Source organism: Cebidichthys violaceus, unplaced genomic scaffold (genome assembly GCF_023349555.1).
Source record: "Cebidichthys violaceus isolate CVI_PGR_0920_01 unplaced genomic scaffold, fCebVio1.0.p SCAF_13, whole genome shotgun sequence".
NCBI lineage: Eukaryota > Metazoa > Chordata > Actinopteri > Perciformes > Stichaeidae > Cebidichthys > Cebidichthys violaceus.
The window spans coordinates 7972360-8000295 of record NW_027176296.1 but is presented as its reverse complement, the minus strand read 5'-3'; the positions used below and the strand labels follow the sequence as shown (position 1 = coordinate 8000295).

General features: G+C 39.2%; 1 protein-coding gene across 2 annotated transcripts; it reads left to right on the top strand.

The window, feature by feature from the left end:
- The first annotated feature begins 600 nt into the window (after positions 1 to 600).
- lepr (leptin receptor) lies at positions 601 to 27316 on the top strand. Of its 2 annotated transcripts, none has more exons than XM_068707617.1 (20): positions 601 to 948; positions 5141 to 5193; positions 6502 to 6729; positions 11016 to 11145; positions 11486 to 11676; positions 12653 to 12801; positions 13745 to 13886; positions 16281 to 16441; positions 16544 to 16643; positions 16931 to 17030; positions 19133 to 19347; positions 19490 to 19644; positions 20260 to 20413; positions 20641 to 20723; positions 20822 to 21035; positions 23177 to 23383; positions 23496 to 23579; positions 23711 to 23804; positions 24257 to 24332; positions 25255 to 27316. In XM_068707617.1, coding segments are annotated over exons 1-20 (3495 nt in total). In that variant the 5' UTR covers positions 601 to 946; the 3' UTR covers positions 26212 to 27316. The 2 variants fall into 2 exon arrangements, with proteins under 2 accessions (XP_068563718.1, XP_068563719.1); XM_068707618.1 differs by lacking the exon at positions 601 to 948 and adding an exon at positions 3712 to 3758.
- The last annotated feature ends 620 nt before the right edge of the window (positions 27317 to 27936 follow it).

Genomic DNA, 27936 nt, shown 5'->3' with positions numbered 1-27936 from the left:
TTGTCTGTAAGATGGCCTTTTCTTGCTCTGTCTTACGCCACGGGAATGATAAACACCTAAATAAAAATCAAGGAAATATTGATCTGTTAAGAGACGAAGGCTGAAATGTGGTAACATTTCAAACCATGCAGACTAACTTACACCTCACAGATTGTTCTATGTACTCATTCATTAGCAGCAGAACCACTACAGATACATGTGCACAGCTGCAAACTCACTTATCTGTAAAAAAAAAAAATGCTGCTTGAGAATCATAAATCAAGAGGTCCATAGAGAAATTTGGCATGTATCGGGACCAAAATTGGACAAACTTACATATTTTAGCACATTGAAATTGCCCATAGTTATGAATTTGACTGTGTTTTTTCTGTTGTTGTGATAGATGGCAACCAGTGTGTATGCATTCACTCGCCCAGTGTTTGCTGGGATAAGATGTGTTACCTTGCACAAGAGATATGGATGAATAGATAAACATAATCTTAAAACTAAATCCTAATCTAAAATCTACTTGTCTACTTGTCATCTAAAGTGTTAGGATTTCCGGAGGTGTTCCTGAACGCATCCCGGTGGGCAGTACGCTGTTGTGCGTGTGGAAGCCTCTCCCTCCTCTCAGCTCCAGAGCAGCCTATGGGCCAGGGTTGTTCAGTCTCTTTCCGTTCAGTCGGTCGCTACGTCAAACAAACTGCAGGAAAGTGTGCGTGTGTGTGTGTGTGTGTGTGTGTGTGTGTGTGTGTGTGTGTGTGTGTGTGTGTGTGTGTGAGCGAAAACGATTCTGTTTGGGGAAATCTTCATCAATGTGGTTGTTGGTCTCAGACTCTAACATGGACAGTGGACTCTGACTGAAGCGCACAGATCTTTCTCACCGAGGATTTAAACTCACCTGGATGAACTCTGAGTCGGACAAAAGAGAACCAGGACACAAAACCAGAATAAACTGCCGGGGGCAATGTAAGGACACAGTCTCAATATTAGCCTACTAATTCTCACTTGCTCATAACTACACATGAGGTGTTTGTGGTCGGGCTGCCAACCGTTAATGTGATCTTAAAAACGTGTCTGTCAAACTGACAGCTGGAATGTTTTTCAATTCTGATGTTGACTTAAGTGGTTTCTCCTGTAATTTCTGCGTATTTAGGGTCCACTGAGGATGCACTTAGATAGATAGATAGTTTACATTAAGTTATATTTTCACTCAATTTTTGGTTATCTTCCATTGAGAACAATTTGGTAGGTTCTCATACTTTTCTCTTGTTCGTAATTTACTTTTCTTTTCATGGGAAACTTGTCAGGAATAGAAAAGCCACTGTCAAAGGATTTTTGTTAAGAAACGGAAAAGAGTAAAACTTCTGATCCAATATGCTGCTGCCGCCCGATGGGGGAAACAAGCCCTGACGCGTCTCCTCTGCAGAGCATCTTCATACTTGCTAGGAGTGAGTCACAGATGTTGGCCAGCTAAAGTCCCTGGAGATAAGGGGCAGAGCTTCCCTTTTATGCATGTGGAAAATAGTTTCAGATGGTTATCTTGATCCGGCCAGATTGTTTCCATGGAAAGCGAGGAAACAGCAGCAAAACTGAACAACAGAGTTGTATTTATAGCACAGCAAAGGTTAGTTACTTTGAAAATAAAATAACAACGTATTTATACATTTTATGACAAAGGCTACTGACTAACTAGTATGTCATTGAATGTTTGGCTGCTGTCCCAATTGTTTACAATATGCATGGACTTCATCCATCCCTTTCTTCTGCTTTCTTGTTCATTCATCCCACCTTCATCCCACCTTCTTTGGAGCATCATTGGCTTACTCAGGGCATTTAATTACAGTAAGAAGCTAGTTCAGTATTCATATATCGATAAGTTGTGTCATGATTATTATTATGCACCAGCAACAAAAAACTCCTATCCTAATCTCAACTGAACCACATTGTTATGATAAGACAGCGGATGTACACGTGGGACTTTTTTGTATCATTTGAGTCATATTGCTTTTGACATTTTGATGGTCCTCACTAAGCTTGGGTGATATGATGATAAATACTAAGGCATGATATGTGAATTTGATACTGTTTATGTGACAGCTATCCAATTCATATCTCTGATTAGATTAAACCTGTCTAAGCGGTGGAGCAAATCAATTGATTTCATTCCTGGCAATGTTGAATTTTTGTATATTTTTTTTTTGCCATCAATGTGACAATGCACCATGATTTGTCAGGTATTGAGTTTATGGAAAATGTATATTCCTATCTGATTATTTTATCCATGAACAGTTTATGTTGATATCATGGTATATAATCACATATGTGATAGGGAATTTTATGCATATTGCTAACTCATTGTCCTTCCCAAATCTTCCCTCTGGGGATCAATAAAGGCTTATCTTATATTAATAAAGCATCGGTTTGGATAGAACAAAAGCTGAAAGTTTTTGCACTAATAAAATATTTAGGATGCTGCTTCTTTCCATCTAACATGTACATGAAAATGGGGTTGTTGTTTTTTTCAAAATGCCAGAGGTTTTTTTTTGAACACCTGATGGTGATGACGGCTGTGTTCTGTACGTAGGAACAGGTTTTTTCATACGTACAGAACACACTTGTCATGTTTAAATACATGAGATCTTATTTTTTCCTGCAGTCTCTTATGCTGATGAAGCTGCTTTGCATCCCACATTAACTGATTCAATGCGCCTCCTTTTTGTTTATTTGGATTGCACAGCCTCTGTTCCACTCTGTTGTTACTTGTGTATAGATACACACCTGCACACACACACACACACACACACACACACACACACACACACACACACACACACACACTCGCACACATGTTTGGACTGTACACTTTGAGAGATTCTTCTAAACATTGACTAGATTAAGTACACATTTACAGATTGATTGGCAAATGATCACCTCATTATACTAAACACAAACTTCACTTTCACACTTGAGCATGTCCACTGTGCTGCTTTTCACTGCATGCTGTGCTCGTCTTGGTCTAGCATATCAATGATTTAATAGATTTGCTCACTGGCTTGTGTGAAGTTACACTGTGTTCGTTTTATGGCTCGCTTCTCACATTTGGCTTCACAACGAGCAGCGGAGAACTTTATAATAAAGCACAACATTAATTAATTAGAGGAGAAATATCTGAGAAGAAATGATTACACTTTTATGGGAAAATTTGTCTGGAAAGAACGAAAGGTTGAAAGAGAAAACTGTTAAAAGACAGCAGCATCATGTTGTCTAACTGTGCGTTTGTCATTCTAAGGTCATATGATGATAACCTCGAGAGAAAATAAAGTCCTTCCTCCTGCTTTGTGTCAGAATATACTGTCATGAGTAAGTTGCAGCTCTGGAGTGTTTCATCAGTGAAAGTGTCTCAACACATGACGTCTGATTAGTCATTGTTGCTTGTTTTCCTGTTTTTACAGCCATTAGCCTCTACCTGTCATTATCCACCTGCCCAGTACTCTCACTGTGTTTCCACATACCCAGTCACTCATTTGCTTCCCTGCATATCTAACCATCTTTCTCCAGTCTTTAACCAGATCATCTAATGCACAAATTCATTTTTGTAATACTTTTGGTTCTACCCTTGCAAATAATTATTTTAATCATGATGATCGATCTTCAATCCTGCTGGAGTCAAAATAGAATTGCTTGCAGCACTGCTTCAAATCCATGAAAAACTCTTTCCCTCCTTAACCCCAGCTGAAGCCCAGCTAGGCAAAGACCACGCTTTTGACCACTACAATGTGAGTTTGCAGTATTTTATAAAGGTGGTCTCTGTGAATGTTATTCAACTTTAAAAAATGAAGTTGGTCATGACATGTTGAATGCTAGCTTATGATAATGAATCCACAAATGCAATGCATTGCATTTAATGATATCTTGCATTGTGATCAGATGAAATACATAATTTACAAATCAGAATTAGGTTTATTGCCAACCAGGTTTTCACATACAAGGAATTTGCCTTGCATAATAAACATAGTTGGAAACAAGAGGTGTACAGTTTTGTACAGGACTTGAATAGTTCAAAGTACAATGCTTAGCCAATATCAGCAGTAATGTAGAGATGATAATACAAAATCTCCAAAATATGTGCGTTAATGTAATGCATTGTAAGAGAAGACTTAATGTTAAAATAACATGGAGTGTGCATGAGGCGGGATGAGAAATGGCGTCTGCAGGGGTCCTGGGCCTTGTTGATGAAGCCGGCTGCAGATTGGAAGAAATTGTTTTTGTGGCGTGAGGTTTTGCAGCCTCCTGGCAGAGCGTAAGGGTTCGAAGAGTTTACCAGGGTCAAAAAGTCTCGTAGTGAATGTGGGCACCTTTAAAAATAATCTGGGAAAGCAAATTTTTTCTTTCCAGTGAAGAAACATAACTTTGTAGATTATGTTTTTTGCAGCTGACAACAGCACAGACCAGTAAATGTGGTTTTACAGATGAGAATATGGCAAAGAATATTTTATTAGTGGACTTACTTGTGTTAAATAGTTGAACAAATCCATCTATATTACATATTTACTTTGTTTCAATGGCATTTCATACTTATCAGGTTCTGCAGGGTCTCCTGGAATTCTTGGCAAAATGTATAAAATTGTTATTGCATGGGTTAACAATTGAGATTATTTAGCTACTACTTTACTTTGGCCTGCCGCACAGATTTCTCTATACTTTAGAACAGTGATTCCCACTGAGAGGTTTGTGTACCCCTGGGGGTACTTGTGCATAAACCCACAAATAAGGTTACAAATAACTTTGATGCTGATCTTATTGTAATAATCATATGACCTGGCTCAAGTGGCCTCAACAAAAAGAAGACACACCATGAATATATGTCAACAAAATATAGTTTATTAAATCAAATCAAACCAAATTGTGCCAAATAAATATTATTAAGATGTGGATGTCAGGTTAATCAGTGGTGTAAGTTTGCATGAGGGATGGATGTGTTTGTACATGTGGTGAAAAACAGGTCAAATGACTAAACTTAAAACAACATACTAAACCAAACCCAAAGCAAATTACTCCCATGTCCAGCAAAATCTAAATGTTTTTTTACCGCTGCAAAATCAAGATTTTTCCTTCTCTCTGTCAATCCTTTACTTATGCCCTCTCTGTATCTCTACAGGGTTCGTTCTGTAATGTTGACAGTCCTGATGCATATCCTCCTGCTCTCTCATGGTGAGTTAAAACTCCAACACAACAGTTCAGTAGTACCAGTTTTCTTTCTTAAAAAATATTCACGTACAGCCGATTCACATTTGAAGTAGACAGATTAATTTACCTTAGAAAGGTTCAGTTCAAAAATAGTTATTGAAAGGAACTTATAAGTAGGATATATTGTAGGACACTATAGGATATTATGTTATTCATGCTATTCCCTGAGGTTTTGCCAAAGGGAGCTATGGACTAATCTGAATGCAGTGTTCTTGTCACATCAGTGTGTGAAGTTATTTGTGGTATGGATTTTTTTCAGGCTTTGTTCCTGGCTGAGATTCTTACAATGTAATTATCGATGTAATTCTGGATGTTAATAATATGTACAAGGAGATTGGCATTCTTAGATGGAGAGGGTTAAATCCTGAAATCCCTATTGTTGTTTTTTTTCAATTAGTGGTGGTAATTTCAGATTAATTTCAGTTTAGAGCAGACATTTCTGTTCAGGCAGTGCTCAGGTAACACTGGTCAGGATGTACAAGTCTATATAATCTCCAAATACACACACTATGCAGCAGCCTCATACCAGTGTTGACACTTGAGATTTATATAGTCGTCATGTTTCCCGTGTGGAGCTCATGTGGTGTCAAAATGAAAACCAGTGTAGTCTTTGACAGTGCAGTATGTTATTCTCTGCTGGTTGTCAAACCTACATTCTGAGTTTCACCTGAGCTAAATCCCTATCACATCAGGTGGTGTACACTAACAAGGTCTTTGGGCTTTTCTCATGATCTTTCTCTGATTTAGCCTTCACCTAAACCGAAACCTTATTTTCTTACTCCCCAATTCTGCCAGTTCATCTCTTACTTTAATGAAAACTTATGTTTGATTAATGACTTGTGCTAATAAAGGGACATATATGTAACATTTTATTATATATATATATATTTTATATTTAAAGCTGCTCTCCCTGTTTGTGTTGTAATCAGAGCTTCTCTGTGCCTTATTTATAGTTGATACATTGATCAGTAAAAATGTAAATCATAACCTGTATATTTCAATCTAGAAATCTTTATATTTGCAAAAAGAAACACTTGAGATGGACACTTTCATGTACATAGATACAACGCAGCAGCCAGTTGTTTCAATGTGAAATAAAAAAAACACCATATTCATAGATAAAAGAAAAAAAAGAAAAAAAATATTGTAAATTGACATGTCTCATGCAGAAAATAAAACCCAAACTTAAATATATAAAAGCACTGTGAACATTAATTTAGTTTCTATCCATGTGTCAAACCCGAGTTAACTTTCTTGCCTCTCTGTGAGCAGGTGCTCAGTGTTTGGAGCCTGAGGAGGGAGCCTCTCTTCATTCAGGTGCCCTGGACCTCCCATGGCAGGATGAGCTGTGCTGTGACTCACCTTCAGCCCACCTCACTGCAGAGGGAGGCGACACTCACGCACCAGAGACAAACCGCTCTGAATCAAACCTCCCACGCTATCCCCTCTGCAGCTTCAGGGGCTCGACAAATGAATCACATCCTCATGAGTCCTCTGGCGGTAAGAGTTGATTAGACACTGGTATCTAAAATGTTTCTTAACAAAGAAATTATTTATTCAAGGGTTGTAGGGTTGCTCCTATCCTGGTTGATAAGGCCCTTTTGAAAGAGTTTGTGTATGTGACGTGATGTAGCCCTGTCTGTATTTTCACATGTTGAAATCAAACATGAGCCCATTAATATCAGACGTTGCTAGCCAGGTTTTGGAGTGGCTTCATACAAACATCAGGCTTCCTCACAACCGTTCAATAATGGGTTTTCTCCAACTGCAGCAATGTGGCTATGAAATACCACTGAGGCTACTCTCAACTATTTTTGCACCTCGTTAGCGGAAATATCTGGCAATTATCTCGACTCACATGCAGTGTGGTGCCTCCAGTGTTTTATTCCAGGGCTTTGTTCACTTATGTCAGTGTTACATGTCTCTAAGAAGACAATTATTAAAGTGGCTTTAACGTTAAGCTCTAAGCCTTTTTGTAGGCCTCTCCTCGATATTTGCAACCCATAGTAAAGAGAGTGATTTTCGTCTAAATATAAGGTGTATTTTAATAGTTTTGATATTTTAATAAAGCTGACCCTTGTGAAATTTGTTCTGATTTGTAAATATCAGTATATATGTTACTGGTTAAGAGAACATTAAGATGGAACACAGCACAAATTCTAATTCTTTATCTCCGATTATAAATTAATCCAATTTTGATAAGATATTTTTTTTTAATGTTGTAGTTGAAAGCTTTAAACCTCTCCAGATCATAGCCCAATGGGTTGAGGGTCTCTCTGCACAATGTTTTCTTTGATAAAGTGAAGCATTCAAGAGCTAGAGAGATTAGAGTGCAGAGATTTCAGCCGAGGTCAACCAAAATGTCATTTGGTTCCAGCTGTTCCATTGTAATTTTATATAATATATAATTATATATTTCACTTCTTTTATGACTAATAGTGTTCAATCTATCATATGCAGCAATTTGGCATCATTTAGAGAGCCTGGATCCTCTCTGAGCCTGTTTATGTCTGTCATCCATGGGATTTTCTCATCTGGCTTCCACTCCAGGTCTCTTAGCTCAGCCTATGGTTGGTCGATTTCAGTCAGTGGACCCTCCTTAGAAGCGTCTGAGTCCACAGAATCTAACAAACCCCTCGTGATTTTGATAGACAGAAGCGTTAGCCAGTAGGGAGTAAAACGGTGGCGCGTCACCTGAACCGTGCGCACAGCATCGCCGGAATTCAAACCCATCGCCCCACGGTGCCTTTGTTAGGCGGGCCCTTGTTTCTGCACAGGGACATTTCAGAGACGCACCGGAAATACGTAGAAATATTGTTGACGGAAATAAGCGGAGATATACAGCAGAACAACGAAAAGGTAAGGAGCTTTGGATGATTTTGAAGGATATTACGTATTGTGTTTCTGGTGTTTGTTTGCTCACAGCCTTGTGGGGGTTTACCGGAGAGACGATCTGATAGTAGTTCTGGAATCTGTGTCGAATGCTCGTGCTTTTTGCTATCTCGGTTGCCTATGCTAACCGTTAGCTTTGTTCTGCTAACTCGGAGAAGAGCGAGTTATGGCTAGAAATACGTGATTTTGTGATAAATCTTTTATTTGTGTACACTATTTGTGTAGAATGGTGTTTGGAGTGTGTAAGAATGTCTTAGATTGTTTGTTTTAAGCAGATTTTGAATTTTATAGGGGATTTTTTTTCTTCTTTTTTTTTCCATATTCATAAATACATGCATAAATGGACATTTTTGGACGGTAAATGTTACAGCGGACCCGAATTCGGGTCCGTCGGGCTTAACAGGTTTAAATTGTTTTTAATAGTAAACATTGAGGTTGCAGGTTAGTAAGACCAACTTGTACCAAAGTCCCAAAGCATTTTGCTTTTAGATTCAAAGAGTCTTGTCTTTATGTTAAGGAATAAAAAATATAACAACAAATATAATAACATTATATATAACATGTGGGTGACTGTGGTTAAGTGGAGAGCCTTTCAATCAGAGGGTCAGCAGTTCGATCCCCGGCTTCTGCTGGTCTCATGTTAATGTGTTCTTGAGCAAGACATTTAACCCCAAAATTGCTCCCGTAGCTGTGTCTACGGTATATAGATAGATACTGAATTGTAAGTCGCTTTGGATAAAAGCGTCTGCTAAATGACTGTAATGTAATGTAACATAGGTTTTTAGGTGCTCCATGGGGTTGTCATTCATAGACATGCACATGCTGCACTTTTAATGGTATTCAAACCATTTTAATTCACAAGAAGCCTCTCATACTACTTTAGCAGAATATTGAAAAACAATATTTAATTTACTGAAGCTGGTGTTTTCTACAATTTAAAGGTATCCTGTGGAACTTTTGAACGCTAGTGACGCCACAAAACAATGTTTTGATGATTGGGTCCCCGTTGAGTTTGTGCTAGCACACTGGCAGTTTGAGGCTACTCCATGCTTTACTTCAGACAAGTTGTACAGGATAGACCTAACTAGCTGTATGAGGGAACATGAGAATAACTGTCTGTTTACAAGAAAACATTTAATACACAGTGATCTCAAGCAGCAACAGGGTGGCTGTATTATGTGGCTGCTGCTCATCAGAACAAACAGCAGGGTCAGTGTGACAGAGCCTCGTGATTCTTCCTGCAGTGTCGTCACTTGTCACTGACAGAGAGGCGTCTAAAGATCATCCTGACAGGCTCATTACACTTTAATGCCTTTTCCGCTGGCATCCCTCCTCCCATCAGGGTGAGTCTTGTGCTGTCAATTCACAAGATAGTCTGGCTTACAAGGATTCACATCTATCAGCACAACAGAATCAAACCAGCTGTTTCTTACCTTTTCTACTTATCCAGGATATTGTTCAGCACCACTGTTTTCTAGCAAGAAGAGAGAGTACGAAGGTCGTTGAGTTTAAAGAGCAAATGTGGGGCCAGTTAAAGTGAGTCATAATTATACAATGCTCTCTTGATATTGTAAGCGCGGCGGTGAAGACGGAGGTGAGGCGATATTGAGACATGAGGAGGATTTGTTTGACATGCACAGTGTTGTTTTCATCGATCTGTGACCTTTGAATCACTGGTGATGAGCAAAGACCTTCCAGCTTTATGCTTTAGTGATGATGATGATTTGACGGAGAAGACCGAAGCTGTGCTTCCTGCCTGTCTTTTGACAATCAGAAAGTGTGATTCAGCACCAAAGTCACTCATTGTTTTGCTCATTCCTGTTTGCTTGTTAGTCACACTTATTTTATTCACATTTTTTTGTTGCTTTCAGCATCAAAAAGGCCTTCAAGACAGGTGTGGGACTGCAGCAGGCTGAGAAAAACCTCTTGAGTATACACTAGGTAGCCAGGACCACTCCTGTTGTAGATAGTTAGTCGAACATGCAAAAATGTCTGACATAAATACAAAACTTTCACCTTTATTTATACAGCAATATCTATACCTTTTTTTGTTAAATGAATTTGGCAGATAGAGAGCATATAGTATGTGGTTGTGAATTGTATTCAACGGAACAGCTATTCATATCACACATGAATAGCCAGTTGACACATTACACTTGTCCGGTGCCTCTCACACTGAACAAGTGGAAAGGTGCATCGCTAACATGAGTTTGCAGGCCGTATAGCTAATTAGCTGTTTAGCTGCAGCACATCAAACATTGTGTAAATGGAGCAGCAATTGTCACTTGGATCTGGCTAGATGCTGGTGGTCTTCACGCTTTAATAACACTAACAACACGCCCAGGACATGTAGGCTGAAGTGCAAGTTTGTTTACTTTGTCTCTTGTTTCCTACGGTAAAACATCTGCACTCTGGCAGCATTGGAACAGACACTAATTTGTCACCAGTACCATCCTCGGCTTTCTTTTTGTGTTTAGTGCTAATGACCAAACATTCCAAATTAAGATGAACATAGTTAAACATTATACCTACTAAACATTAGCATGTTAGCATTGTTATTAGGAGCATGCTAGCATGCTGATGTTAGCATTTAACTCAAAGCACAGCTGTGCCTAAGAACAGCCTCACAAAGCTGCTGAGGCTGTTGACTATTCTTGTCACACAAGTAAGAGTGATTTGCTCCAATTTTATTTCGATTACTTGAAATCTAAAAGGCTTTTTCGCCTTCATTACTAAGTTCCCGCATGCAACTTTAATATTTCCCTCTTCTCAGAATACGAAGCTAGGCCGTTTTCTGAGAAGCCTTTATTTGAAGGTCATTGTCCACTGATGTAAATGGCACGGGGAGATGACGCTGATCATGCTGCTAACATGTTATTCTGATTTCTTGTTAGGCACCTGTTTGGACATACTGTGCAGAATTGATGAAAACTGGGAAAATTTAACATGTGACCTTCAGTCTCTCTTTCCACCATCAACCATGGTGGATGCTGCTCCTATGGCAGTTAGTCTACAGAGGCTGTTGTGAGTATTAAGCATCACCGTTTTATTATTTTGTGTGTGTATGTGCTTTAGTCTAATATGAACCTTTCCCAACTGCTCAGTGGGGGGTTACGTACTATATATGTGTTAACTCTGATTAAATCATGTCACACAATTTACATCAGTAGATGAAGTTTCCCAGTTGTCATGGAATTATAGTGTATAGTATTTTCAAAGACTTCTCGTCCAAGCTAATGAAATAATGTCTATCATTTTGGACATGTATTGATAGTTAGTTCTGATCATATATTTTAAATTCAGGTATTATACTTTGCACTGAGATAACAGAGGGACTAAAGTTTGTTTCGTATCTGTTGCTTAGTTCACAGAAAGACGACACAGAGGTGAAGGATGGGAATACTGCACCTGATAATCCCGTTGTCTGTGAAGCGAAGGATTCCTTCATGTGTTCACTCGCTCTTGGCGCTGCGACAAACTTTGTCACTGTGGTAACCATCAGCATCTCCTACGCCATCGCTCCGCCTGTTCTCCTCAGGATTCCTGACCGACCTGGTATGAAAAGGATTTGTTTGTCTCATGCTTTGTTTCCTGTCTGTAAAACATCCAACTTCAAAGCGAAAAGTCATGCTTAATTAGCTATTAACAGTTCTTGTTTGCTCTGTAACCATGGAAAGAAACAATCGTTGAACACGTGTATTCAGATTAGTGTATGACTGTAAAAATGGCACCTATACGATGAACCAACATTGATAACTTTTCAGTTGAATGGCATCTGATAACGTAACGTAATACATTTTTTAAAGAAAGTATGTTGCTTCTCATCCGGTTACATGTTGAAACTAGCCCTTCAGCAGAAAAAGAAAGCCAGTCTTTGTGAGAGATTGTTGAGCTATTACTCATAATGTTGAGTAATCACTTCTCTCCCTGTAGACATCTTTGTGGTTTTATTAGATTCAATGATCTCTTTCTGTATGTGTTGTAATTGAGACGGTATCACTTTAGTGAAATGAAGTAAATATATGGCACACCTCTGAAATCCACCTGAAATGGTAATTCAATCTAAATATACGCTCAATATACGAGTCATGGGATAATCAAAATTCCCAGCTACTTGCTTTTATTAAAAATCCACTCACTGCCATTTAAGTATGTAAGCTTTATATATATGTAAAGACCGAAAATCATATTTTGTCAATATTTTCAAATCAATAGTCAAGATTACATGACTATTGATCTTTGTTGCATGAAGGTAAGAGCAATTACAGCTAATTGCATCTTTATATATATATATACGGTGCTGTTATGTCATATTTTAGTTAAATGCTATGCGTTAAATGCTATGCCATATGGCAATAATGATCCTCTAATTTCATGTACAGTTATTCTAACGATCCATTGGATTTAGCAACCGTTGATAAAATGTGAACTGATATTAAACCAGGATCAAAGTGGCAATATGATGAACGGTATATTCTGCTGTGACTGTAAACACGTGCTTCTGTAGAGACAATCTCTTCTTTTTCTACAGTGAAGCCGAGTCCTCCAGTCAACCTGTCACATATTCAGACCATTGAAGCTGAACTGATTTTACACTGGGACGACCTTTCAGACTCTGATATCGGTCCGCTGAGATACGAAGTCCGACACTCTCCCAACACCGCTCATCCAGCATGGCAGGTAACACGAAGCATTGATATAATATCACATACGATGTGATACCTTGTAAGAGTTTTCCACTGCACCCACTGGGAGTCATGTGATCTGAAAACATTGACCATTTCATGAGAAGGAACCTTTTATATAGGATTTGTAAACTGTAATTAATTACTTTATTGGTTGTTATAGATTAGTTATAAACTATTCATAATTTGGGTTTACAGGATGTAAAAAGACCGTAGGCTGGTGTTTATCCATTTCCATTTTGTAAATATGCTGTTATACTGTACAGGTTAATAATCCATTAATAAATACTTTTGGCCGTCTAGTCTACAGCTATAAATGCTAAGTAATTAATAACAGTTTATAGACAATCTATAAAAGCATCTATAGTCATGAGTTACAATTTATTAACCCTTGACCCTTGAAAAAAGCTGATGCCTTGGTAATGAGCTTCATGCTTTCATTTGGTTTCAAACAGGAAATATTAGTTGCAGATTGCAAAAAAAGTCTCAACACCCGGTGCAAAATATGCTTCAAACAGAGAAGTGAAAATATGCTTCCAGGTGCTAAAGAACTTAAAGTACATTGATGTAATAGACAAACTTACACAAGTTAGTCTGAAGCTTGAGTGAGTCACACATTTTCGCAGCACAAATTTCCACTAAGAAGACAGTGTGTTTACTCAGTGCGACTCACAGTCAGTTGCCGTTTAAATAGCCTCATACAGTGCACTCAGTGTTCAGCAGTGGATCACAAACTCCATGATTCAATCAGGGGTGTGATTTTGGACCTTCTGTTTAAGACTCATATAGGTGGACAAATGAAATATGGCAACTCTTAATCATGGTTCTCACATGTTAACACGCCCAACTATCCTTGAGTCAGTTTGGTGTGTGTGTGTGTGTGTGTGTGTGTGTGTGTGTGTGCTTCTGTTTGTTGATTCCCTCTCTGCTGTGTCCAGGTGGTGTCTGCTCCTGCAGAGCCCAGGTTGTCTCTGGAGCTGAAGCCCAAACTGAACTACACCATCCAGGTTCGCTGCTCCGGCCTGGACCAGCCTCCAGTGTGGAGCGACTGGAGTGAACCTCACCACATCTACCTGGACAGTAAGAATCGTTCCCTTCCGGATGTTTGCATAGAGACAGAAAATCACTGAGCAATGCAAAAGACATACAAGATGGTGTTCTTTTTACTCACACTGAAATGCTTTTGCAGCTGTTTTCCCCTCTTATGTAAATGTGTCACTGGAGTTCAATGACTCCCTGGGGATTCTTGGAAGAACAGCATAGCCTTCATTGAAATGAGCAGGAACTAACTGACACACCAGTTATGTTTTTCACCCGTGCTAGTGACTCAATAGATGGCGACATCAGTCACTCGACTGGGTTAATTTCCTGAGGGGGGTGACGGTATCGCTGTATCAAAATCTGTCCAGACAGGCATATAAACACCTGGCAAAGTACTCAAAACTGCTTCTTTGGTAGTTCCTGCCATGATAATAAACACAAAGACAATACCTGCCATACAGTGTCACGGCTGATAGAAACTAACTGCTGATGTTTTGAAACTTGATAGTGCAACAGTGTTGTTTCAGACCCACAACAGCTGAACTGAATGTAAAGGTAATTTGTGTGAAATTACATTCATTTCACCCTTTTGCAACAAACTTGGCTAGCTAACATTTTAAACCTGTGCGGACGGCTGCAATTCAACACTCATCACTGACTGTGGTAGATTGACCTCAATTATTTCTCTGGTAGATTTATGTCAATGCTGAACTATTAAAACGAGTCCAGCTCATTAGCTATTAATGAAGAGGTCATTCCCAGTGGGGTCAACGTCAATAGACTCAGAGCCAGAGGCCGTTCTTAATGCTAGTGACCAGCTACAAATCGTAAAGTATACCATGAATAAAGGAAAATGTCACAAGCAGCAAATCCGTTCAAAGTGCTGAACATGAAGCTGAAACTGAGAGTTGAGAAATGAGACAAAGAGAATTGTTTGCATATTTAAATGATCCTTTTAATCAGAGACTATAAAAAGCTGTTGAAGCGCACTGATGTTTCCAGAGGCCTTTATTTATGCTCAACCGTCATCCTTATTTTGATGAATTGACCTTTTTCTCCTTCACAACCAATCTCCAGAAAACACCTTAAGAGCTACGGAACAGATAACACATAAATGAGCTCTTACGAGTTTAAACATTTCTTATATTATATTTCAATATACATGGGAGCATTAATTAAACATTTTCTCTCCTATATACTTTAAAAAGCACATGTAAAAACCGAAATATAGCAATAGCCTAAAATGACAGTTTACATAATTTAGCTATCCCTGTTAAGCTAACATTAGCATCTAGTTGAAACAGTAATACATCAAACACACAATAAACACACAATACCTTGTTCCCGTTCCAGCTAGGTGCTTAACCGTTAATTTATAAACTCTTATGGCAGAGAAATTATATCTTATAACACTTTTCTTTTCGTCTGCACCGTCAATTATCTTACTTTTCTAAATCCGAAGTCAAGCGACTATACTCTCTGACGCGATTTGTATCTGCTTCCGGTTTCGCCAGAAGGACTTAAAAATAAAGGACCCAAAACGTAAAAAGGCACTTACAAAATAAAAGCTAGATTAATTTAGGTAACAAAGAAGGTTTGAAGGAAATATTCACCTTACACGAACAGAACCTCTTAAGAGTCCTTTACAGTTGTTAGTGTGTGTTCTGCAACACAAGACTGCTAATTAAAATGTGAACATCAACCTGAGGGCTGTAAACAACACAAGTCCGATATCTGGCAGTGCTTTATTTTGTCATTAGACGTCGCATGCCTGCTTCTGTGTTTAACTATTTTGTGTACACATGTGTGTGTATGTGTTGCTTTTCTACTTAACATCACATGAGTAAACTGTCTGTTTGTCAAGGGGTAAAACTTTGTGAGATTCAGCAACTCTGAGTCATCTCACCGAAACGAAAAACTTCACTTTGTTGCAAATGAATACCTGCAGTAAAATACATTTGAACAATGATGAAACATGTGACATGAGTTTTTTCAATTGATTTGAAAGTTTTCTTTTGTTGAGCTCTTCACCTGTTTTGCTGATGAGTCACTTTTCTTTTACTCCACGCAGATGTTTTGGTTGGCTGTAACTGAGGGATTTCAAAATCCCTGAACATTTTTTTGGTCTTTTGTAAAAGAGTCTACATAGAAACTGTGGGTGAATGGTATTAGACGTCAGATGAGGGTCTTTGTTCTATTCTCCTTTGTTACTTTTGACATTTTTGTTTTATAAATAAAAACAAAAAACTTATTGAGATATATAAAATATTGAGATGTCTATACAAATTATAAAAGGATGAGTTTCATGAGGTAGCTTTTGGTAATTACATATTTTTTTTTAAATATATATCATGTTTGTGTGTGTGTGTGTGTGTGTGTGTGTGTGTGTGTGTGTGTGTGTGTGTGTGTGTGTGTGTGTGTGTGTGCGCGCAGCGGTGAGCTACATCCCTGAGAAAGTGGTGGCGCGACCAGGGGAGAACGTAACAGTATATTGTGTGTTCAATGACCACAGCATCAACGCCAGCACAGCTATGTGGATACTCAACTTTCAACAGCGGCTTCATCGCAGTCAGTACCACCCAGTCAACCAGTGGGTAAGAAAAAAAACTGTCCCTGCTGGGAACATTTCCACCAAGTTTTAATGACTTACTTTTTTAGGAAAGTACAATTCATGTAAATGATCTTTCCCAAAACAGGTTAGCCAGATCACAGTACGTCCTTCGGAGACTCGGATGTATGACCTGCTGCAGTGCACTCAGGAGTGGACCATCCCATACAGCCAGATCTATGTAGAAGGTGAGCTTTGTTGCACCAGCAAAGTTAAATATTACAGACTGAAATAAGACATTAATTAAGACACGGATGAGCTTTTTCTGCAGTGAAATTTAAACTTCAACATTTCACCTCTGATGTATTAAAGTTCCCCGAAGTCCCTTTTTGGCACAGTGGATAAGACAGAAAAGAGAGTGGGGGGGACATGTGACAGCACAATAATGTGAACCAAAATCATCCCAGAGCACAGAGGAAGTTCTGGTGAAGTTTGTTTTTTGACCTAAACATGAGTGTTTCTCTGCGTGTTTCAGGAGCCTCCATCAATATAAACTGTGTAACCAACGGTGATATTGATGCTATGGACTGCAGCTGGAAGAACACACAGTGGACTAAACCCAAATTCATATCCAGGTAAAGCAGCAATTTACGTTTGACATCAGTCGTCTTATTTTAGTGTCGTCTATTTGGATGTTTGTGCAATCTGTGGCATTGTTAATGAAACCTTATGAGTTCTGTGCTGAAAACCTGGAAGTTACACAATACAGTGTGCCAGACAGCACATTGAGTGAACACACCCTGGAAATATGTGTGTTGTGAATGATACTAGGAAGTGTATTTCATCATGAGCTACAAATCAATGTCAGCAGGACTTCTGACCTCACAGCAATAGAAAGTCGCCATACTTAAAAAACACTAGAACAATGAGGATTGACAGAATGATGACGTTTGTTTCTTATCTCTCTTGAGCAACAATACTATTTTTTTTTACGCAACCAATGAACAGTGAACTGTGGTCAAGTCGGACAGTTTTCAGCAGTCTTCAAAGAATAAACAGGAAGTCACAGAAACAGTTATATCCTGTTATACCTTTGTTATTGCTGCCTGTGAAATACTTTGCTGCACGTTTTGATGTGTGTTGTATAAATAAGCTTCATTATTACAATCACACAAGGTATGTTTTTAGATTAAACCTCCATTGCACAACATGAGACTTATCGGCAATTACACAAAAAAATAGGATTTTCTACAAAACGTGACAGAATGATGACGTTTGTTTCTTATCTCTCTTGAGCAACAATACTATGTACTTCCTACTTTCCTTAGCTCTAATTCTCTGTCTTTGAAATAGAAATAAAAAAATACACCACTGTGTATTTAGATGTGTGAGATTGTTTGCAATTTAGAGGTGACAGGATATGTGATTTTCAGTATAATTCCATTTTATTACAATTTAGATATTATTTTCATAGTTTTAGAAGACCGGGCAAGACACATGAGCAGTCAGACGATCGTACAGCTTTTACACAAATCCCCAAAGTCATTTTGCAGAGAAAATTAAAGCTAATCCCAAAACTGTTGTCATCACACAGTACAGATCGACTTACTGGTATAACTTTGACCCACCACACTGACTGTAGTTGTGCCAGACAATGACCCGGGAGGCATGTGAACCACAGATTAATTGTATAGATTAACCTTCATAGTGTGAAAAAGTTAAACTCTGTGTCGTTATCGGCCTAGATTCAGTAAAGATATGCGATCTAAAGATCTGCATTAATGCTTTCTAGTGATAAACTGTATATAAGAAGTGGACATAGTCATCATGACGTCACCCGTTGGATTTTGGACTGCCGTTTTGAAGCCTCGAGTTTGGCGATTACGCCGTCGCCATCTTGGATTACGGCCGTTGTCATGTTGTTTTTTTCGCAACCAATGAACAGTGAACTGTGGTCAAGTCGAACAGTTTTCAGCAGCCTTCAAAGAATAAACAGGAAGTCACAGAAACAGTTACATTTACAATTACAGTTAGACCTTTGTTGTTGCTGCCTGTGAAACACTTTGCTGCACGTTTTGATGTGTGTTGTATAAATAAGATTCATTATTAGCAATCACACAAGGTATGTTTTTAGATTAAACCTCCATTGCACAACATGAGGCTTATCGGCAATTACACAAAAAAAATAGGATTTTCTACAAAACGTGGTGTTTGTTGTCAAATATAAGAACCAATCAGCTCTTTGATCAGGCGACAGCCAGCCGTTTCCCATCATGCCCTGTGTCATGTAGTCGGTGAAGAGCAACTGCCGTGCCTGGCTCAGAAAATTGCGACCACCTCGATCTCGTGAGTTTATCATTGTGATCAAGTCGGACACAAATCTAAACGGCATGCACTGTGTGGCGATCGCGGTGATCGATACTGCGCAGGACTGGCTCATCTCGAACGAGCCTATTGCTGTGGGCCCCCAGATGCCTCGTCTTACTTCATTACAGCAAAGGTTGCCTTATTTTGGTGACTACAGTGTTATCACAACCAACAGAAATAATGTTAAAAATCTAAAAAATAAGACCCAATTTGTCAGAAACTGGAATTATCCTATTTTATACAACTTCAGCATCTGACATTGTTTTATTGGCATTCCAACTGTGTTGATCAGATTGTATAAAAGGGAAACGAAAAGACCTTCAGGAATAATGTGACAAAATTTAAGGTCTTCATTTATTGATCATGCCAGGTGGGCCGACCTGCCATGCGATGTGATGGAGGAGAAGGAAAGAGCGGGGGAGAAAGTGGGGGAGATGGGGCCCGCTTGCCTGCAGGTTCGACCCAGGCTGAAAACCTGCACCATCCAGCCTCTGAGGATGAACTGCTACAAGCTGTGGCTGGAGGTGCCGTCCCGGCTGGGCCCCATCAGGACTAAACCCATCTACCTGTCGCCCATAGATCATGGTGAGCTAGATGGATTAATGTGTGAAAAGTATCACAACTAAACAGAACAGCAATATTTGTCCGTTTTTTTTTCATTACTGTATCTATGATCATGTTGCATGAGACAATCTCACACTTTCCCTCCTTGCTATTCCCCCTGCAGTAAAACCCCACACGCCCACTAATGTGAGGGCAGTGAGTCAAAGCAGTGGGGTCCTGATGGTCACGTGGGAGCCTCCGTTTCTGCCTGCCGAGGGGCTCCAGTGTCAGATTCGGTACCACTCCCCCTCCGCTGTAAGAGTCCAGCCGGAGTGGAAGGTGAGCTGGTGTGTTTGTTTACCAACCACAGGCTTTTATTAAAAGCTTGGCTAAGTGGCACTATGAACAACATTTTACCTATCTTTATGGAAAAACAAGTATTGTGGGAGGTAAATAGACGATGCCTTCCAGTACATTGCAAACTGGATGATTACCACAGAGAACGTCCTGTTCCTGAACCTGTTCATTCACTGTTATTCTATTTTGAAAGCGGCTAACATCTAACTATTTTTCCAAAATGTTCTTCTACCTGTAATAAAGATGTTTATCTATCAAGAAAAAACATATTAGAAGTTACTGAGGTCCAGAACCAAGCTAGTAAATAGTCTAATATCTTCTTAAATCACAGGATGCTTTGACATGGACTCAACTGGTAAGTTTGACATGATCTGATACGAGCTAGTATGAGACTAAATTCCTGTCTTCTGATTGAAAAAATATTTTGGAAACACATGCACACATGCTAATATTAATATGATGAGAAAGATGAGGAAATACATTTTTCACTTTGTTTGGATAAAGTGGATAGGTGGATGAAACAGATGTGTACTCCACAGATCAGATATTCATTTCCTTTGTCCAAAATGAGCTCTAAATAAGATGTCATGCCTGCAGATTCAGATTCCAGTGCGGGTTTCGTGGATGCAGGTCGCAGTGTCGGACATGTGCCGGGTGTATATGGTACAAGTACGCTGCATGCACACCAACGGCACTGGCTATTGGAGCGAATGGAGCGATTCGGTCTACTCCACACCTCAGAACAGCAGAGGTACATTACAACACCATTACTTTCACCCGAAAATTCAAAAACCTTTAACCTTTTAAGACGACAGCTGCAACCAGATGCCTGACGTGACCTTCTACATCACTTCTGACCATCTGATTCTAGCTCTAATGAAAAAGGACCCATAGGATACGCATCATACCATCTCCTCCACCACTAAAAGACAGTGGTGTAAGAGCTAATGTGATGTAATTTGTTGGTTTCCCTCTCAGCTCCTGACCGTGGCCCTAATTTCTGGAGAGTCCTTCAAGATGATCCGTACAGAAACCAGACTAATGTCACTCTGCTATTTGAGGTAGACAAACTGAAAAACATACACATTGTCAGGCTTGTAATGAGGACTTGTAACTAAAAATAATAGAAATGTTTGCTTTCCTGCATTTTTTTGTGCAGCATCTCCAAATACCAGGGCGCTCTTATTGCGTAGATGGATTTATAGTCCAGTACCAGGCGTCGAGTGGCTTTGTGATCAGGGAGCAGATCGACATGACGTCGTCCTACAGCTTTCAGTGGGACCAAGAGCTCCAAACTGTGACAGTGGAGGCTTACAATAATCTGGGGAGCTCCACTAACAACATCAACATGACACTGGAGAGACATCCCAAACGTGAGTGAGCTGGGATTCTCAGCGAGTTGAGGGAAAATAATGAAAATGTGTTTGTTTTTTTATCTGTTTGTTCCTGAATGTTCCCACATTCTCAGTATTGCATTAGTATTACAGGATCATTCAATAACTATGCTACACAGTATTTTGCAGTAATCTTACGGCTGTTGTTATGTTGCCTGAAGTCTCAAGGATAGCTAAGACAGTAAAGGAAAGGACAGTATGTTTGTGGACAGTAAACCAGTGAAAATACAAACTAGTCATTTGAGTCTCTTTGAATGAGATTATTCCTGTGCCACATGATCCGTCAGTCAACAAATAACACGGTTTATGTAATTTATCACACAAAAATGCAAATGGGACTCTCTGCAGCTTCTCTTTTTTGCAGATTGTAGTAGCCTTTTTCAAATTGAAATAAAAAATAAAGATTTCATTTAACCATTATTCAAGCAGGAAAACCTAATATCACTTCTTTGAAGTGTCATAGCTGAAAGAGGCAGCAAATATACAATGAGTTACAAACAACCAAGAGAGAGATAACACAAAAATGCTACAAATCAGGATTAAATATGGAAGTGATTACAAAATCATAAAGAGTTTCTGATACAATCATGTAAAAGACTTAGAAATCAAAACAACCCAGGATTTGTCTAAAACCATAAATATAACCAGGCAAGATCAATCTAAAACAACTCAATAAGAAGAGCAGATTCAAACAGCTGTTATTTTCCAGTAAAGATTTGAAAACTGTAGTATTGCATTGTGAAAAATAGTACTGGCTACAGAAGTGAGGGTAAGATCAGACAGATTCATGGAGAGTGCTTCACTTACAGACACAGGTGCACATGTACTGGAAAGAAAATAACAAGGTGGTTTCCAGTAATGATTTTCTTTCTTTACAAACTATGCAAAAGATGGCACCACTAAAAATAAGTGAACTGTTTTTCGTTTTTCATTTCCTCTCAGAAATGTACTTCTTAAGAAAATATCACTTTAGCTACCTTTTTTGAGGTTGTTGGGCAAAGAAAATGTTCGCCAATACCGGGAACTTAAACAGCTATCCATTAGTGCATGATATTTGAAAACGCTAATTGAGGCAAGGCTGACATTAGCTTTAGTGTAGTAAAAATTTTTAGCAGCGCTAAAAAAACAGGTATTTTTTTAAATGTCAGTTCTCTGTAAAAATAGAGTGGTGTTTTTGTTTGACAGTTGTGTGTCTCTTTCTCATTACTCATAATTCAGGGAAAGTTATTTTCATTAAACTACTACTTAGCAGAATTAAAATGGGTTTTCCATTTGTGTAATTGGTTTTACAAGGAAAGTATGTAGTACATTTCCCCATACGTATTCTGATAACATGTTTTCAGTGTTATTATCGCCTCTGCAAACAACTGATGTTGATAACACAGGACATACAGTGGCTTAGTACGGTTCACATCATCAGCAAACCATTAAGTGACGTCTTGTATGGAAGCCTCTGCATTTGTTAGGTTCCTTTACTGTTTTAGTCAGGTTTTTCTTTCATCGCCAGTCTATATATGAACAAGCATGCAACTTAAAGTGTCTGTAAACAATATTTTTACATCAACAATGAATCACTTGACTACGTTTAAGAGGTCACTCATAGTGACAAACCTACATTTAATTGTCATCAGACCCTACAGTTCTACAGAGTGTTTTAGCTCAATGCCTTCAGCACCACAACTTTACTGTTTTGATTCACTTTTGCTACACTCCTCTGTTTTGTGTTCTGCTGCAGCATGCTCTGTACCACTGCCCCCAAGTGGGCAAAACAATACTGCAGGTTTAAAGGTAGAAATAAACTAAAACATTGTTCAGTTACAGGTGCTCACAGCATACAAACCCTTCAGATAATCATGAATAATTGACACATGAATGTAGATACTTCCTTTCAGGTCACAAGGCGTTTGCAGTGCTCTCCACCACGATCAGCAAAACAGCAAATAAAGGAATATGTTTTTTTGGCAGAATGATGTTTCATCCCTACAATAGAGTTGCATAGCCGTAGAGAGTACATTTTATTTTGAGTTACCTTTGTTATGCAAGTATAACAGAATTTAAACCACAAGAGCAGAAGTCACCTGGAAGAATTGTATTCACTCTTTTTGTTTTCTCCTCTGCAGGCCGCTTTGTGCATTCATTCAGTGTGTTGGTTATCAACAGCACCTGTATGTCTCTGTCCTGGAGTCTGTTGGACAACAGCTCTCTCCCTTTGTTCATGGTGGTCCAGTGGTCTCCACAGAGGCAACAGGACTCTGATGATCACAAGGGCCGGAGTGGGGAAACATGGGCCAGACTGCCCTACACAGACTGCCCCATCTATCTGAGAGGTGACGGGATCTTCTTTTTATTTATTCATTGCTTATTGTATCTGTTAACAGTGTGTTTTACTATAAAAGAGTGAGTAAACACAGCCAACATGATTTCAATGCATCGTTTCAGGTGATTTCTTAGGCTCTGAGCAGTCTGGCTTCTACTTGTACCCAGTGTTTGCTGATGGAGAGGGGGAGCCAATGTACGCTATAGGTATGCACCAGTTTTCTGGCTGTGGTAACAGCATCATATTCAACATTTAAGTGTTTGAGGATAACACAATGCCAGCACTTTTGTTGTGTTGTTAGTTATAGGTCTGATGCGTATTTTTCCTTGTGTTTCAGCCACCAGACGAGACCCTGCAGCCTACATGATGCTGATGATCATCTCCTTCCTCTCCATCGTCCTGTTTGTCACCCTGATCATCTCCCAAAACCAGTAAGAGGCTCGTGTTTTGTGAAAAGACAAATCTCACAGACAGTCACAAATCTTGCTGCGCACAAAAATAATCACCATGTAAAAGTTGTGATATTAAAATCGTTTTGGGGTGTTTTAATGTGGCAATAGCAATTAAATCTTACAAAAGACACTTTACATGCAGAATGTGTATTTTATTTTTGTACCTGGTATTAATTATACTGCATCAGTGTATGTCAATTTAGTTTTTTACCCAGGCACCTGATAAATGATGAAAGTCTCTGGGGTGCAGTCTAATTTAGAGAGCAGAGACACTGATCATGATAGACTTAAGGAGTGTGACATTTAACAGGTCACAAGGGTGTAATTACACTTGATGTTAGCAGAAGGGAGATGTGGGGAAGGAGGGAGGGAGGAAAAAAAGTCTTTAGCCAGAGAGATAGAACCTAAATATCTGCTGCATTTCTTTCCAGGATGAAAAAGTTTGTGTGGAAGGATGTGCCTAACCCAAACAAATGCTCCTGGGCCAAAGGACTAGACCTCAACAAGGTAAAAAAAAATAATATCAAACTGTCATGAACATGTTTACATGCATTGAGAAACTTTTTTTTTTCTTGAATGTGATCCATCTAAGTGAACAACATGTCAACCTTCATTTTAGACCTGGAGTCTGGTTATTCGCTTTCTTGTAAGAGTGAGAAGAGAACATAGACACATAATGCTACAGCCAGCAGCAGCTTAGCTTAGCTTAACATGACAACTGGAAACAGTTAGCTTGGCTCCCTCACTGTGGCCGTAAGACTCAAGGAAGTTGCCTTTCATGGCCAAGAAATAGTAGCACAACACCCCATAGAACAAGAACTTGTTTTTACACTTGAATAACACAAAAATAACGTGTTAGTTTTAGCTTTGGAATTGCTAGTGGGCTGATTTTGTTACCTTTTAGTTAGAACCAGACTTGCTGATTCTCTGTTTTCAGTCTTTATGCTAAGCTCGCCTGGCTGTAGCTTCATATTTAGCATATATGAGTGGTAACTCTTGGCAAGAAAGTATAAAGGTGCATTTTCCAAAATATTGAACTGATCCTTTAACTCAATATACTTGGCCTTTTGCACAAATCACTTGTTTTAACCATAGGGCAATGCTGTAGATTGACCAAACATTTTAAACCATGCCAGTTTCAGTTTTTTGTATCTATCACTTTAATAAATAAATACCTACAAATGTGTTCTCATTTATACCTGCACATTTACTTATTAATTGCTGTAGTCCAATAAATGTATAATCTATGATCCTCTACATCTGTTTGTTACTGTGTGAGTAGTTTGCTATGCTACCCCAACAGAAAATATGCAGTTCATCGCCCGTCTTAGCTATTTTTCATCATTATCTGCTATTTCTTTTTTTTTCCTCATATGTTTTTATATTTTGAAAACTAATGTTTTAAATTGTTTTTTGCACATCTTTCTAGACTGACACCTTTGACCACTTGTTCCGACCTCCAGAAGGCCTGTCAGCCTGGCAGCTTCTCCTGCCGTCTGAGAATTTTTCCAAAGTCGCCATAGTTGACAAGATCGATCTCTCAGCTCTGACTACAGCTTTAGTCCAAGCCCCACTTGTGTCCCTAACACCCGACCCAGCCACTGTGTTATCTCTCTCCCTTCCTCCAGGGTCTGATTCTGAGGTCAACCAAGCCCAGTCCATGGAGAGTGAGGGGCTCCTAGGTGGAGCTCCTTCTGTAGCTCTTAGTCTTAGTCTAAGTGCTTTAGTCAGTTCAAGCCCAAGAGTAGATCAGTTACAGCTAGACGATCCACCAGCAGACCAGCCCCCAGGCCTCAATGACAGCTCTGCTCAGTCTTCAGTTACATATGCCACTGTGCTGCTCCCTGATCTGAAGCAGGAGCAGCAGCCCATTCATCTCCACTACAAGGATGGTAGCGGCAGCAGCTCCAGCGATGAGGGCAATTTCTCTGCCAACAACTCAGACATTTCTGGATCTTTCCCCGGCGGCCTGTGGGAGCTTGACAGCTGCCAAGCAGGAGAGATGGACGACCCGCGGCGCTCCTGCTCCTACAACTCTGTGGAGGAGCTTTCTGAAACATCAGAGCATGAAGATGAAGAAGAGGAGGTGAGAGAAGAGAAAGACTTGTGCTGTCTAGGAATGGACTACCCAGAAGAGGATGAGGAAAGCGAGGAAGATGAGGGGCAGAGAGAAGAAGAACCTAATATCAAGCTGCTCAAAAATGTAGTTTTGAACAGAGAGGACTGTTCTGTGGAGTCGCATCCTTTGCTCGGCCCTGAGGACTCGAGCGAGCTGGTGTCAGCGTCAATGCAAGGCTGTTCTCCACTTTACCTGCCTCAGTTCAGAACTGCTTCGTGTACGAGGCAACTCAAAGTTCAACCACAAAAAGGCAAACCCCAGCTGTGACTTTCACACAGACTGCATTTAAATGAAAATGTGCTTCTTTAAATCAGTCATGTCATTGAAAGCCTCATGATTCGGCATTTACCAAAGCGGGTTTGCGTATGTGTAAAAATACCACAACCGATGTGTGATTACGAATTGATATTCATCAATGCTGCTATTATGTTCTGTGGGAGAAGTCGTCACAATCTTCATTCATAGACATTTCTTTGAAAGTGTGCCACACTGCTCTTTTGCACTCGGTAAGTGATGCAGGAGCACCTGCTGAGCAATCTGAACCCTTTCAGTGGAGGTTAGGCGAGTGGAGTATTGGACAGTCCTGTACAAGCAGTGCATGTGTGAGGGAGTTAGAGAGGTGGTAGCCATCTTGTGGCTTCAAACATATACATACAAACAGCATATTGCATAGGTGGTCATACCTTTGATGCATTTAAAAAAATGCAAATGTGGGAATGCTGTGTGTGCCCACATTCACTCATCTGCTGCCACCGTAATGTAGAAACATTACATTCTCTGCTGAATTATTTTGGCTTCATTTCAAGTGAAAGATGAAAGAGGTCCAAAGAGAATAAACAGACGCACAGATAAGAGAGAGATGCGAGAGAAAAGACTCATAATCTGCACAGTTTTGGTTCCCTCAAAGCACATTGGACTGTGAAGGTAAGGCAAAAAATTTGGATGTCACATTAAAGCTATCAGCGTGACTAACTATAATGCAGGTTAATGATGAAAACAGATGCAGTATGTGTGTAATTGCAGGTGATTTTTGGACACAGAATTTACTGCATTTGTAATCAGCTTGAGCAACAACATCTGCATGCACTAACCACCCACCAACTCAAAGAATGTCTTTTTGTAATTTGTGCTGTAATGTATTTGAAACTTTGTTACAGTTTGTGAGATATGTGATATAAATTTGTTCTGTGTTTGGCCATTAAAATACACAGCTGCTGTCTGGTGTGAAAAAAAAAAGACAAAAGAATGTATCTTTGAAACAAGAGGAAGACAGAAATTATAAGTAACGAAAATATTGCTTGACAGAAATTGTTATTGTATATTGAGATATTCAGTCTATTTTTCATGGTTAAAATAAAGTGTTTATTGTGAAGTTTGTCTGATTTGTGTAACAGGGATTGATATGATCAGTGGCCTATGTGAACATGAGCAAAAGAGGAAACTTCAGGCACTCCCGCTTAGAGGAGCATGAGTATTCAGAGTTTTGATAAAAAGCCTTCATTGTCTTACAGACGGTAGTTTAAAAAGAAACACTGCCAGTTTCAACCTTGACAGCTCTTCATCATGGAGACAGAAGAACACCTGGTCTGACCCTTTTTGTACTTTCATTCAGGGGTGTGTCATAATTGGGTAATTGGGACAACAGCTGGGAGATAACAAGTGTCATTCAGGGATTACTAACCAAAGGTCTCACAAATCAAACAAGTGACAAGTGAAACTACAAGAAACAAAGACGTTTATCCACTCAAATAAAAGACACTATGAAAAAAAAATAAAATAGATGTGTTATTTGTGTAATTTCTTTCATTTAGGCCTGGATACAATTTAGAAAACAGCAACCTTAGGGGTGTTGCGCTATACCAGTATTGATAAACAAATACTGATATTATGTCAAGAAAAAATACACATAAATTCAATTTATTTTAAATAATATTGTATAAATATCTTAAATAATTTTGTATAGTTGTGGTTACATACTTTGTCACCACCTCC

Coding starts and splice junctions, on each gene's coding strand:
- lepr (XM_068707617.1), top strand. Junction 19,348..19,489: donor CCTGTCGCCCATAGATCATG/GTGAGCTAGATG, acceptor TTCCCCCTGCAG/TAAAACCCCACACGCCCACT. Junction 19,645..20,259: donor GAGTCCAGCCGGAGTGGAAG/GTGAGCTGGTGT, acceptor TCATGCCTGCAG/ATTCAGATTCCAGTGCGGGT.